This window comes from Solanum stenotomum, chromosome 2 (genome assembly GCF_019186545.1).
Source record: "Solanum stenotomum isolate F172 chromosome 2, ASM1918654v1, whole genome shotgun sequence".
In the NCBI taxonomy this organism is placed as follows: domain Eukaryota; kingdom Viridiplantae; phylum Streptophyta; class Magnoliopsida; order Solanales; family Solanaceae; genus Solanum; species Solanum stenotomum.
The window spans coordinates 74,659,952-74,673,624 of NC_064283.1; the positions used below are offsets into that span (position 1 = coordinate 74,659,952).

A 13,673-nucleotide genomic window follows, 5' to 3' on the forward strand; every position below is an offset into this window, starting at 1 on the left:
AGTCATGTGGATATGGGAGAATCTGGTTTAGCTTTTAATACAAGGCCTACTGAGAGTGAAAACTTTAACTTTGGGGTAGGTGTAGACCATTTAAACAGTGAGGATCATTTTGCTACTTTTTCAACCTCACCTCTTTTCATTACCACACCTCCTTTCAATACTGTAGAGGGTGCTACTGCAGATGGTGCTACTGCAAATGGTGCTACTGCAAATGTTGTAGGAGATGATGATATAAATGTTGGTCCTGCTGGACCATTTCTCAAAAGAAGAGGTAGAGGATTCTGATTACTCAACTGAGGATTATGTTGAGTCTGAAACTGAATTAGTTGGAAATGGTGAGGAGGAAGAGTATGGTAGTGATGTACATGAGAGGTTAGGGAGTTAAGGGATGAAAAGAGAATTTTTCAAAGGAGGAAAAGAACGGAAAGAGTACTAGCTGACAATGAAGAGGTACCCGTAGGTGAAGCTGGACCAGATCTAGGTTTTGATGAAACTGGAACAGGTAAAATAAGTCATGAAGGAAGACTAGGAGGTGATGAGCCTTACTTTGCAAGTTTTGATGAGGATAGTTTTGAGTTAGATGAAGATGAGTGTTGTGATGATGATGAACATGAATCTGGTAGAGCAAAAAGGGTAAAGTTGTCAAGAAAGAGGAGGACAACAACAGAAAAAATCATTTATGATCCTACTGCAAAGAAAGTTGTGTGGCAGTTGGGTATGTTGTTTAAAGATGTGAAAGAATTTAGAGAAGCAGTAACTAAATATGCAGTTAGAAGGAGGGTTCAGGTGGAGAAATGGGTAAATGAGCCAAAGAAAGTTAGAGTTAGATGCAAAGATGGTTGTCCATGGCTTTTGTATGGATGTCTTGACAAGACAACAAATAATTTTATGATAAAAACTTACAATCCAAAGCTTACTTCAACAAGACAACTAAAAATTACTTGTGCAATTCAAAGTTTTTATCTGAAGCCTTCAGAGAAAGAATAACTGAGCAACCAAACATAAGAGTCTTCAAGTTACAGGAGATGATTAGGAAAAAGTTTAAACTTTATGTTGGCAAGACTATTGTGAGAAGAGTAAGAGCTAAAGTGTTGAAAGATATAATGGGTGATCATGTTATGGAATTTAGAAGAATACTTGACTACAAAGATGAATTGTTAAGGACCAATCCAGGGACCAGTTGTGTTGTAAAAGTTGGTGAACCTGATGCAGAAGGCAAATCAATATTTCAGAGTTTTTACATTTGTTTTGATGCTTTAAGAAAGGCATGGATACATTGTAGGAAGTGCATAGGCTTAGATGGTTGTTTCCTTAAAGGTGTTTGTAAAGGTCAATTGTTAGTTGTTGTGGCCAAGGATGGTAACAATCAGATGTTGCCACTTGCTTGGGCAGTAGTTGTAAAGGAGAACAAAAACATATGGACCATGTTTGTCAAGTGCATAAGGGATGATCTGGGACTTAGAGATGGTGAAGGTCTCACCTTGATTACGGATATGCAAAAGGTATGTGAACTTATTTTGTAATTTTCAATTTATATATGTAATTGTGACCTAATTATCATCTATTGCGGGAATGTCTGCAGCAATTACATATGTATTACCTAAGTGTGAACATAGAATGTGTGTTAGGCACATATTAGCTAACTGGGTTAAGGATTGGAGGGGTCTTCAAAGAAGAAAATAATTTTGGAAGATAGCTAAGAGTACATTTGAGTCTCAATTAAGGAAAAATATAGAGAAGATGAAGTTGTTAGGTCCAGAAAGAATGATGGATAAGTTAATGTACTACAACATTTATAATTGGTGCAAAGTTTACTTCAATACTGAAGTGAAGTGTGACTTTGTAGACAACAACATGTCTGAGTGTTTTAATGCATAGATCTTGACTGCTAGACACAAGACCATCATTACTATGCTTGAAGAAATAAAAGTGAAAATGATGACAAGAATAGCCAATTTAAGGGAGTTCCCAAGTACTTGGAAGTGTAATTTCTCTCCAATGGCTCTGAAGGTTTTAGAGGAGAACATTAGTAGGTCTATGGACTGTACCATTGAGTTTAATGGAGTTGTTGGATTTGAAGTGAAAGAAGGGCTTTGTCAACACAAAGTGGATATTGCTAGGAAAACTTATAGTTGTAGGTTGTGGCAGTTAAGGGGCCTACCATGTGCACATGATGTGGTTGCATTATACTTTAAGAAGTTCTCTTTATGATTGTATAACTTACTTGAGGACTTATGCCAATGTTATTGAACCACTCACAAACATGGAGATGTCTCCAGTTTCTACAAACCCCACTATTGAGCCACCAGAAATCACAAACATGCCTGGTAGGCCACCTAAGGCTAGAAGGAAAGAAGCCGGAGAAACTAAGAAATCTGAGAAGCTTCCTAGGACTAAACTTGCAATGACATGCAATATATGCCATGTCACAGGGAATAACAAAAGAATGTGTTGAGTCATCAACAAGACATAGTGCACCATCACCTACTGCATCAGTAGGGGCAGAACCAACAGGNGAGGAAGACAAAAAAAACACATCATCAGTAGCACCTAGTGCACCTCCCCTACCTACTACACCTACTGATTTTCCTACATCCTCTTCTGATCCTTCTACTTATCATGCATCATCTTCAGTAACTGGTGCTACTAAAAGAGGAAGCGATAGGGGCAGGGGAAACATATTTCCAGAGAAAAGATCAAGAGTCGTGGGAATGGGTGTGTTCCAAGCTACAAATGGCTTCAAAGTCATGAATATGAGTCTTTCATATATCTTAACAGCTAAAATATTGAATTATAATTCTAATTTTGTTTATTTAAACAGCTTACATATTGAATTATAATCTTAATTTTACTATAGCATGACATGCCAAGTAGTAAGATCTACTCTACTGAACAAGCAAAAGTGATAAGAGCATCTGATGTAATTGATGACATTGGTAAAGCAGCAATCTCAACAAGCAAACTTCATGAGCTTAGAGAGAAGAAAAGAAAGTAGACAATGGGAAGTAGTTCAAATAATCCAAGTCAAACTTCTTCATAGTAAAAAATGCCATGAAAATTGTAGTAATGTTGATGTATTTAAGCAATTTTAAGTTAGTCGAGACATGCTACATTAAAGGCCTACTATTTTGGATTTTGTTTATTGGTAAATTTTGCCTTATGAGGGCTTTTGAATATGACATTATTTTGGTAAATTATGCCTTATGTGAGGCCTTATGAATATGACTTTATTTTGGTAAATTCTGCTTTATGTGAGGACTTATGAATGAATGGTGATGTTGTGTTATGAAATGTTGTTGTGTTGTCTATCGAATTGTATTGGCTAATCAAGTGTGTTTACATATGGTGTTGTGTTGGTTCAATTGACTATACAAATAATGTTGTGTTGGTTATGTGTTTTACAAATGGTGTTGTGTTGTCTATGTTGAAGTATGAATGGATGACTAGGTTGTTGGTTGTTCAGTTTACAGATGAAGTGTTGCATATTAATACAAGACCAATACAAATCACATATATTGACAATTCTAATTAAACATAACAACAATACAAATCAAAGAGAAATCTAAATTAAATACTACCCTTGAATAGATTGGTTTCTAATGAACATAGCAACAACACAAATCAAAATACACAAAATTATCTTCCTATTGAACCTACACCATTTCCACCTTCTATTGAGTCTCCTCTCCAATAACAAATTAGAGTTCCTCAAGTTGTCAATATGAACCTGTGTAATACATAATTCTTGCTCCAACTCATTGATTTTGTTCACCAATCTTGAAAGGATAAAACTTGATCTTGAATCCACTTCTTCTTTGTCCCTCTATTGAAAAACATTGCAATTTTTAGACTGAAAATGATCCAAAAATAGTACATTAGCATCGTTCAATATAAAGTGTAGCAAGAATACAAGGAAAAACACATACACCATAGCATGAGCAAGACCAAAATCTTCATCCCGAATTTAATTTCGACCAAGACGTTTGCAAATTCAGCAAAATTCTATGTTTGCATCTCAATACAACGTTGAGCATTGGGTCTGATTCATCCATACAAAACTTATTCAAGTTTTCATTTGTCATTTTTGATGAATTTCGAGAAAATTCAAAATTCAAAATTCAAATTAGAGACCTAAATAAGAAATTAGAGCAGAATACAAACCCTAAATTCAAGTTTTGAAGTAGAAATGAACATAAACAACTAAACCATACTTATTTTTGAGAGGAAATTGTGAATTTTTTTAATAAAAGGAACAAGGGTAATGGTGGGGAAGAAGAAACAATGATTTATTTAAGGGTGGGGAAGATGACCGTTGGAGAAAGGGGAAATTTTCGTCAAAATTCACCTTCTAACGTGCCTAGAGGAGGTGAGAACACCTCCCATGATAGGTCAACACTTAGGTGTGTAGAAATAGAGAAATATAAAGTTCAGGAGGGTAATAGGACTCCCGTGAAATTGGAGTGTGTAGTTGAGATTTCGAGTATAGGTTGGGAGGGTTTTAGACCATTTTCTCTATCATTTATAATGAATATGTTTCGTTAAAAAAAACCTTATAACATAATTGATAACAATCAACAACAACAAAATAACAATATATGCAAGATCATACATTAATCGCATATTCAAACTTGTCATTGATTTGATTATGATTATAACCTATTAAAAATAAATTGTTGTTTTTTCTCAATTTTGTCACTCAAAATAGATAGATGAGCAATCTAGTTATTTATTATGAGTAATAGATAGATATGGTAAATAAATATTAACTAGCGTTTGACCATAAATTTTCAAATATTTTTGGAAAATATAATTTGGGTGAAATTTCACCATGTGTTTGGCCATAATATTTGAGAAATATATTTCACATTTTTAGGAAATATGATTTATACCAATATGTTTTAAAAATTATCAAAACTAACCATAAGTTTGTATTACAAGTCAATTGGATCTTTGTTGCAACAAATAACAGGTAGTGTCCATGACACTAGAGCAATGTAGTAGTTCAGAGTGAGTCCAACAAACATCATTTCATACATCGTGAAGTAGACAAAACACATGACTTTGTTACCCTAAGTCGATTGTTCATCATTTTCATCAACAATTATATCATCACTTTCATATATTTACTGAATATTTTATCACTACTTTGGTGTTCTCGTAAGAAATTATGTAATACAACGCAAACAAGTACTATAGGGGGTGTTTTGTAAAAGATAAAAGTTTGGTGTAGAATTAGAATTTTTAAAAATTTAAATTTTACTTGGGAAATCTATGACCAAACGTGTCCTCAGTTGGAACTAATAAATGATGAATATTTTTTATAAAATATAAAAATTTTGGATAAATTTTGAATTTTTTAAAATTCCAAATTCTAGAACTTGGCCCAAGTTATAAGGTCAAACGTCACTTTATAAATTTTCCAAGTATTTTTTTTTTGGAACCAAACGGTCCTTAGTATGTGGAGATTGAAAAGGGTTGGCGGGGAAGTAAAGCGCGTGAAGATAGTTGAAGATGCCAGTGTGTAAAGCAGTTAGGAGCAGCAAGCATTGTTTATAATTTCATGTCGTATTATGTAACTCCCTTTTTCTACTATTATTATCTTTCTTTTGCTTTCTCTTTCTCTTCCCTCCTATTTTCCTCTCTCTTTCTTTCTTTCTTTCTTTTTTCCCTCCCTCCTTCCTATCTCTGACCTAACTGAGATCCTTCCCTTTGTAATATCAATCAGCTAGGCCTAGATCCATAACCAGTTATAGATCAAAGATGACTCCATCAGGTCAATTTGGGGACACAACGTATACAAAGGTGTTTGTTGGGGGTTTAGCTTGGGAGACTCAAAAGGAAACCATGAAGAAATATTTTGAACAATTTGGTGATATCTTAGAAGCTGTTGTTATCACTGATAAGGCTACTGGAAGATCCAAAGGCTATGGATTTGTATGATAATTAATTATTATTTCTTTTTTTCATATATATATATATGTTTCAATTATCTTAATTAATTTCGCAATACAGGTAACATTTCGTGAGGCTGAAGCAGCGATGAGGGCTTGTGTTGATGCTGCTCCTGTTATTGATGGAAGAAGAGCTAACTGCAATCTTGCTTCCATGGGAGTTCAAAGATCTAAACCAACTACCCCTAAACATGGTATCACATCCTTATTACTGGAATATATTTACCTAATTTATTATTTCACCACACATACTCTACTTTCTGCTTTCTTTGTGATTCAAATTTTTTTTGGATATTCAAATCTTGCGTAATCATTTCTTTTTTCACGCACCATGAATATTCTTGATGAACTATTCAAAAATAATCTCATCCTTATTTTTCAGCTAAAAATAATGTCCAACTTGTAAAATAGTCTAATTTTCCTCTTGAACTATACAAAATAACACCATTTTTGCCCTACACATTTTAAGTCCGGCCGGGACAAGTAGTGCTCTTAGTTGTGAATTAAGGTTTGAGCAAAAATAAATTGAAGATTAATATGACTACATTTATAGTGTCAATTTTTTTTAATATTTTATGTAAAGTGAAAAATTAAAAAAATGTTGATCCATATATTTTGGATTAAGAATTGTTTTAAACCATTTTTGCTAGTGGGAAGATATATTTTTAGTCAAAAACATGATGGTAATAAAGGCATTGTTTGTGTGCGAGTCCACTTTATGATGCTCTTTGCTTTAGCACCACCAGTTAGCCTATAGGCATAGCATGTGATGTTTTAGGAAAGCATGACAGCTCATTTTTCTGTGTAATAAATGTACACCTTTTGCTTTTATCTCGTTCATTTTTTGCTTGACACATCAATTAAGAAAATAATAATTGACGTAATGAATTTACTATTTTATTCTTATTAAAGAAAATAATATCAAGAAATTACAGGAGGAGGAGGCAGGAACTTACGGGTGATGAGTGGTTTTCATGGAGGGTTTCAAACAGCAACAGCTTTTCCTTCAGCAACAACCTTCCCTCATTATGCTATCCAACAAGGGATACCTTACAATCTTTATGGGTATCACACTTTTACAACTCTATTTTATTTTATTTTATATTACTGTACGTACTCACGTGCATCTGCCAACTCATTCCAACAATACCTCATTACACTATCCACGCATGCCTGTTTATATGCACCATTTTTTTTCATTCATAATAATAATGTCCACAGCTCATCATCATGCATGCTTCTTCTACAAACTCACACTTTAATTTGGCCTCATTTAATAACTAAATACTTTAATTTTGAGTCTTTTTAATACCTAATGTTAACGTGATATATAAATTTTGAACATGTCTAAACTCGGTCATTTTTTTTTTTTAGGTATAATGCCTAAGAAAACTTCCGTATCAAGTTTCACATTCTAATGCTTTTATGTTTGTTTTTCTTGTGACAAACTGTCAGGTACTCTCCCTACTCGCCAGATTACACATACCCTACGGTTTGTACCCTTTTATCTTCTTTACTTTTTTAGTCCCTATCACTCTTTATCTTTCATTTATTCTACTCTTCAACTACATTAATTATGCATCTCTTTGTTAAATACTCCTATTTCATTAGAAACAAAATGGAAGAAGAAAATTTTTCTTCATACAAAAAATATATTTAAAATTTAATACTATTAATATATTACTCACATTATTATAATTATGAAAGTTTGTTATTTATTTATTTTTTAATTTTTTTTGTTGTTATTTAATATATGAAATGAAAAGTTTATGTTAAAAAAGTATTTAAATATTTTTTAATATACTAAAAAGATGTGTCTTCTCCCTCTATCTCAATTTATATTGATATATTTGAAATTTTGAGATTTAAATTTCTAAACTTTGATCGTGAATTCAGATCGAGAAGTTTTAATTTTTTTGAAATAAAGTTTTATTATCGAAAACTACGTTAAAAAACTGTAAATTATAATAATTAATAACTTTAAATACTTAATAGATATTAAAGAAATTTGAATAATTTTTTTAGTTTACTCTCAAAATTTCAATTTTGCATTGGGACAGAGAGTATAAAAATAGAAAAATAATTTTTGGGCAAAATGATTGCGGACAGAATGGGGACATTTAAGACAATTCATGGGTATTATGATACTTCCTACTTTTTTTTTTTGCCAATTATGCCCTTCATGAAAAATTAAAATGTAAATTTTGAATTTCGTTCTCTTTCTACAAATCATTGATACTTTTATCTTTTCCAATGCATAAAAAAAGTTAAAAAATCTTTCTTTTGATATACAACTAATTAATGAGTTTATCCTGCCAAAATTCCGATTATATTTAATTTTTTTAAATTGGATAAAATTGCCTTGAAATTATGAAATTAAGCTTAATCTTATCTTAGGTAGTGTAATTTTTTACCTTTACGTCAATGATTTTTCATATTTGAATTTAAATATTTAATAAAAATCACACAGAAATTATATTTCAATTAATTTAATATGCATTTTAAAAAAAAAACTCACATAATTCGGTAAAAAGGAAAAATCACATAATTTAAAAAGGTTAATAAAGATAAAGAACATACTATTAAGTAACTTTGATTAAGCTATTAAAAGATAGAAAATATAATGTAGAATAAAAAAGGAAATTAAAAAATCAATCATAGATGTATAAGGTTAATTAGAATAATTTAATTTGAATGTTTTGTTTTTTAAATTAAATTTAGTATTTATTTAAGTCAAGTAACATAGTTCCTTAAATATAAAAATGGAAAAAGGTTAAGTAACATCCCTCTGGCCTCTACTATTAAAAATAATTTAAATATACTCTTTTTTATATTTCCGGTTTCAAATATGCCATTTAATTTAACCAGAGAAATAGTAACAAAATTAGAAGACAGTAAGCTAAGTTGTGTCTCGTTCTTCACTACTAATTGAATATTGTTGCTCCATGATGCTGCCTAGCTTTTTGACCTTTTTCCTTTTAGTCCATGATTTAAGGGGATATTGATATTTTCAAATGAAAATTGTGATGGTGGGGTTTCATCAATTTATATAATCAATACTAACATATTAAGTTACAAATTTGATTTAAACAATCAATTTATTGAAAAGATAAAAAGATTAATTATTACTCAAATTTATTTTCACATTTATATGATGCTAGTTTGATTTGACACAAAATTTAAAAAAGAGAAAAATATCTGAAATTTGCGAGTTTTAATAAGTTTTTAATATTTATAGGAGGGTAAATCATTGANATTTAAGGGGATATTGATATTTTCAAATGAAAATTGTGATGGTGGGGTTTCATCAATTTATATAATCAATACTAACATATTAAGTTACAAATTTGATTTAAACAATCAATTTATTGAAAAGATAAAAAGATTAATTATTACTCACATTTATACGATGCTAGTTTGATTTGACACAAAATTTAAAAAAGAAAAGAAAATATCTGAAATTTGCGATTTTTAATAAGTTTTTAATATTTATAGTAGGGTAAATCATTGAACCAAAATATTAACATAAAAATATTTTTATTTTTTTCACATAGTTTAAGGTCATTTTTACCCTTTTCTCTTTTAAAAAAATGGAAGTGGAGGAGTATTTGTAATGCACGAATTCCAAAGCAGGAACACATGCTGGTTTAGTCAAAAGCTGATTGTTGACCTCCTACTCATTAAAGAAGAAAGCATGAATCTTCACTTCTCTTTTGTGCAATCAAATTTCCTACTTTATTGTCTAGCACGTTAATAAAACTTTTGTTAATTTTTCACTCTAAACAAATATTTTCTCCTTTTTAATTTGCTTATTTTATTTATTTATTTTGACATAGATTTTTTTTAAAAAAAATAAAATAAAAAATATATATTTTTTATTATTATTTTTTATTTTTACTTGTTCATTATATTAAAAATATATATTTTCTTTTATTCGTCATTTTTAACATATCAAGAAAAGGTAAAAGAAATAATCATGTTTTACCCGTAACATTAATTACTTACTCTTCAAATCATTTTTCATGACCTAATATTAAACATTAAATAATAGAGATAGTATGGTAAAATAGTCATGTCAATTTTATTAAAAATGAACGGAAGAAATATTGACATATTTTTAAATTTTTTATCTTAAGGCAGCAATTTTGAAAATCTTGTATTGTTTCTCACAAACATGAAAATTCACAACTTCACAAGTTGTGAAAACTATCAAAATTTCTGAATTCTTATACAATTTAACCTAATGAGCAAACCATAGTCCATAAACAAGATATCAGAATATCAGTAAGATGCAACATGGATAAATCAATATCTCTGTGTTTTTTTTTTTAATAAATAAATGTTTATGGCTACAAACTTTTAAATACACATAATTTTATAAAGATTTACTAATTCAACAATAGTAGCAACTAATTGTTCTTTTCTATAACCTTTCATATGGTACAAACAATATCTCCCCCCTAAGCACGCGTTTTTCGTTTTTTTAATTTTATTTTTATTTTTATAGAAGACATAATAGCTTTGGAGATGGTTGTATTACACTAATTGATCCAATGAGAAATGAGTTTAAAAATTGAGTTTCAGTGGGTTTAATTAAGGTGAAAGATTTTGCAGATTTGAAAGCAAAACTAAATGCATATTGTTTGAATTTGTGCAGGGTTACTATAGTGTGTATGGAGGAGGAAATAGTCAATATGGAGTGTATGGGAGTGCAGCTACTGCTAGTGGTGTGTTATCAAGTGCAGCTGCTGCATTTTACCCATACATGAATTTTGGTGAAGGAAATGGCAATGGCTGCTACACACCCAGCCAGGGCTATGGTGTTCAGTACCCACACCATCTCTTCCCCTATTCTGCTGCTGCTGCTGGTCCTGGTTACCCAACACAGCACTATGGTACCCCAATTTCCCTAGCTCCATCACCTGCGCTGCATTCAGGTTTGTGTATTAATTAATCAATCTATATTATAACCGATGATGGGAATTAAGGAGAGTAGGTACTAATATCTTTGACAGTTTGTTTTGCTGTGCCACAGGCGTGACAATGACTCTGCGTGCACCGATTCCTCATCATTAAGAGAGATGGTATAATTGTCAAGAGAGATCGATACAACATTGATCTATAAAATGCCTCCCTCCGTGAAGGATCTTTGGCCTAACCATGGTTCTCTTGCATCTTTCTCTTTCTCAATTAATGGAAGGAAGCCCGCGTATGGAACAAGGGCTTCTCCACATAGGGTGTGGAGTAAAGTTTAATCAATCTCCACATTTTCCATTTCTTCTCTTGTAAGGAAAGGCTCCTTCAAGAGAAACAAAGCATTGCATATGCATCATCATCGTCATCATCATTATCATCTCAAGCTATCAAAACAGCTTAGTTGATCATCATTTTTTTTTTATCTCTAAAAACTTAGCCTAATTGGAAAGGCTAAAGAAGATTTTGCCCCTCAAGGGCTCAACTAAAATGTCCCAAGTTAGTTTTAGTTTTTGAAAGAAAAGAGTTGATGTAAATTTCAACTTGTAGTCCTTTCAACTTCACCTTAATGTGATGGCTAGTCCCTCCAACTTAAGCTTTACATATAACTTGTAGATGTTATAAAAGTTTTGTGAAATCAAGGGCATGAGGATGATGTCCCAAGTTTTTGTTACTTCTAACTATTAACTAGTCTTAGGATTTTACAACTTAGACTAGCTAGGATCAATTTACTTTTTGAAAATCTTTTTTAAAATCTTCTTTGTATCTAACAAGCCAGCAATCTCTCTTGAGGATAAGAGGGATTACCTGAACTAACTGTTGATGTTTTTCTTTTAATGTTGTAAAAAGTGTGGGGTGGGGGCTAGAATTGGGTAATTTTAACCCCCTTTTACTTTAAACATAGGAGGGATACTATTGATTTTGTTTGGTAAATGTTTTTATCATAAGGAAGTCCACTCCATTAAATGGTGATGGAGTTCCAATGCATGTGAAGTTAGTTACCCTAGGGAGATATTTTGGGGTCTCTTGGGTACTTCTTCAACTAGAATGTCAACCATGGTTAGGACTCAGGTCATCTTCATTTCTCTGTAATTTGATATTATTATTATTATATATAATATGTTTGGATTGTAGTAAACTAGCAAGTAGATTCATTCTCCATCATGGATGATAGAGAATGGATTCATTACTACTTAAGCAACTTACTCTTTTTATTTTTCAATTATGTCAGACACAACTTTCTTTTAATGCATCCATTGTTTATGAATTGATAGACTAATGTTTCTTAAATTCTCATTTTGTTGACTGCTATGTAATCTTCCCCTACCTCTCCACCTTATTTTTAATTTACACATTATTTCATTCAATATCAAAGGCCACAAACCCCTCCCTCCAACAATAAGATAAAGAAACTCAGTAATCATCAATTTACCTGATTAATGACTTTTTTTTACAAGGAAGATATGTAAACCTCCAATTTCCTATTTCTTGTTTCATATGGTTGAGATCTCAATTTTCAGAATTAGGTTATAGTGTATTAATTTTTTAACAACTATCTTCAAATTGTGTAGACCTGAAATGACTATGCATAGATCACATCTATTTGTGTGGTTCGTTCTAGTGACAGTATTCTCACATTTATTTATTATCTACTNTCATTCAATATCAAAGGCCACAAACCCCTCCCTCCAACAATAAGATAAAGAAACTCAGTAATCATCAATTTACCTGATTAATGACTTTTTTTTACAAGGAAGATATGTAAACCTCCAATTTCCTATTTCTTGTTTCATATGGTTGAGATCTCAATTTTCAGAATTAGGTTATAGTGTATTAATTTTATAACAACTATCTTCAAATTGCGTAGACCTAAAATGACTGCATAGATCACATCTATTAGTGTGGTTCGTTCTAGTTGTTGTATTCTCACATTTATTTATTATCTACTAAGGTTATTGAATTTTATTCTATATCAATAACATCACTCAAGTTGAATTTTTGTATCAATAAAATCACTCAATTAAATTTATCATTAAAAAAAAATTAGAAATAACAAAATAATTTTTTTTTTGACATGAAAATATAAATCCCACAAGTAAATAAAATCAAATATATATATTGAAATTTCAAACAAAAAATTCTCGATTTTTATGTCCGATCACTAATCAATACCCACATGCGAATTATAGTGTTTATTTTGGCCGTATAGATTAATGTTTGGTTCGTAATTGGGATGTACAGTAAAATCTCATTAAATTAATATAGGTGAGATCATGAAATATTATTATTTAGTAGAAGTATTATTTAATCGATAAATTAAAATTATTAATTTAAAGAATGTTTCGATACCGCAAAATTCATTCGGGGATGAAATCTCAGAGAATTTGAATGAACCCACTAGTGAAAACGTCATTCATAAACTTGAAAGTCATGATTAATGATCTCAGAATAAAATGGACATTTATAATATGTTGGATCCGTGAAAATGATACATGTTCAGAGGTTCAGAGCTTAGGACAAATTGTGATGAATTTGCTTTTGGTATTACATTGTGAGAGTGAATTTGTGACTTGTATGTAGCCAAAACAACAACTTTACTGCTATAATAACATAGAATTTCATTTCATCCAAAATGCACATTTACATCATAAATTTACCGCAAAACAACATCAAAATACTACTAGGCCGAACACTAACGGTAAATACTACTAGACCTCAAGAACACTGGCAATTAGGCTTCAATGTCCA

At 31.1% G+C, this 13,673-nt stretch overlaps 1 protein-coding gene across 4 annotated transcripts; it reads left to right on the forward strand.

Annotated features, from left to right (window-relative positions):
* Nucleotides 1–5,620: 5,620 nt before the first annotated feature.
* LOC125856442 (uncharacterized) lies at nt 5,621–12,192 on the forward strand. 4 transcript variants are annotated; one of them, XM_049535994.1, is made up of 6 exons: nt 5,621–5,934; nt 6,013–6,145; nt 6,890–7,016; nt 7,407–7,452; nt 10,615–10,888; nt 10,987–12,192. In XM_049535994.1, exons 1-6 carry the CDS (start codon nt 5,761–5,763, stop codon nt 11,025–11,027), a joined length of 795 nt encoding a protein of 264 aa, XP_049391951.1. In that variant the 5' UTR covers nt 5,621–5,760; the 3' UTR covers nt 11,028–12,192. The 4 variants fall into 4 exon arrangements, with proteins under 4 accessions (XP_049391951.1, XP_049391952.1, XP_049391950.1 ...); XM_049535995.1 differs by having other exon boundaries at nt 7,407–7,443; nt 10,609–10,888; XM_049535993.1 differs by having other exon boundaries at nt 5,643–5,934; nt 6,887–7,016; nt 7,407–7,443; nt 10,609–10,888.
* The last annotated feature ends 1,481 nt before the right edge of the window (nt 12,193–13,673 follow it).

Excerpts from the sequence above, each read along its gene's own strand:
- LOC125856442 (XM_049535994.1), top strand. The coding sequence starts at position 5,761 with ATGACTCCATCAGGTCAATTTGGGGACACAACGTATACAAAGGTGTTT. Across the intron at positions 6,146-6,889 it reads ACCAACTACCCCTAAACATG|GAGGAGGCAGGAACTTACGG; the intron begins GTATCACATCCT and ends AAATTACAGGAG. Across the intron at positions 7,453-10,614 it reads CATACCCTACGGTTTGTACC|TATAGTGTGTATGGAGGAGG; the intron begins CTTTTATCTTCT and ends GTGCAGGGTTAC.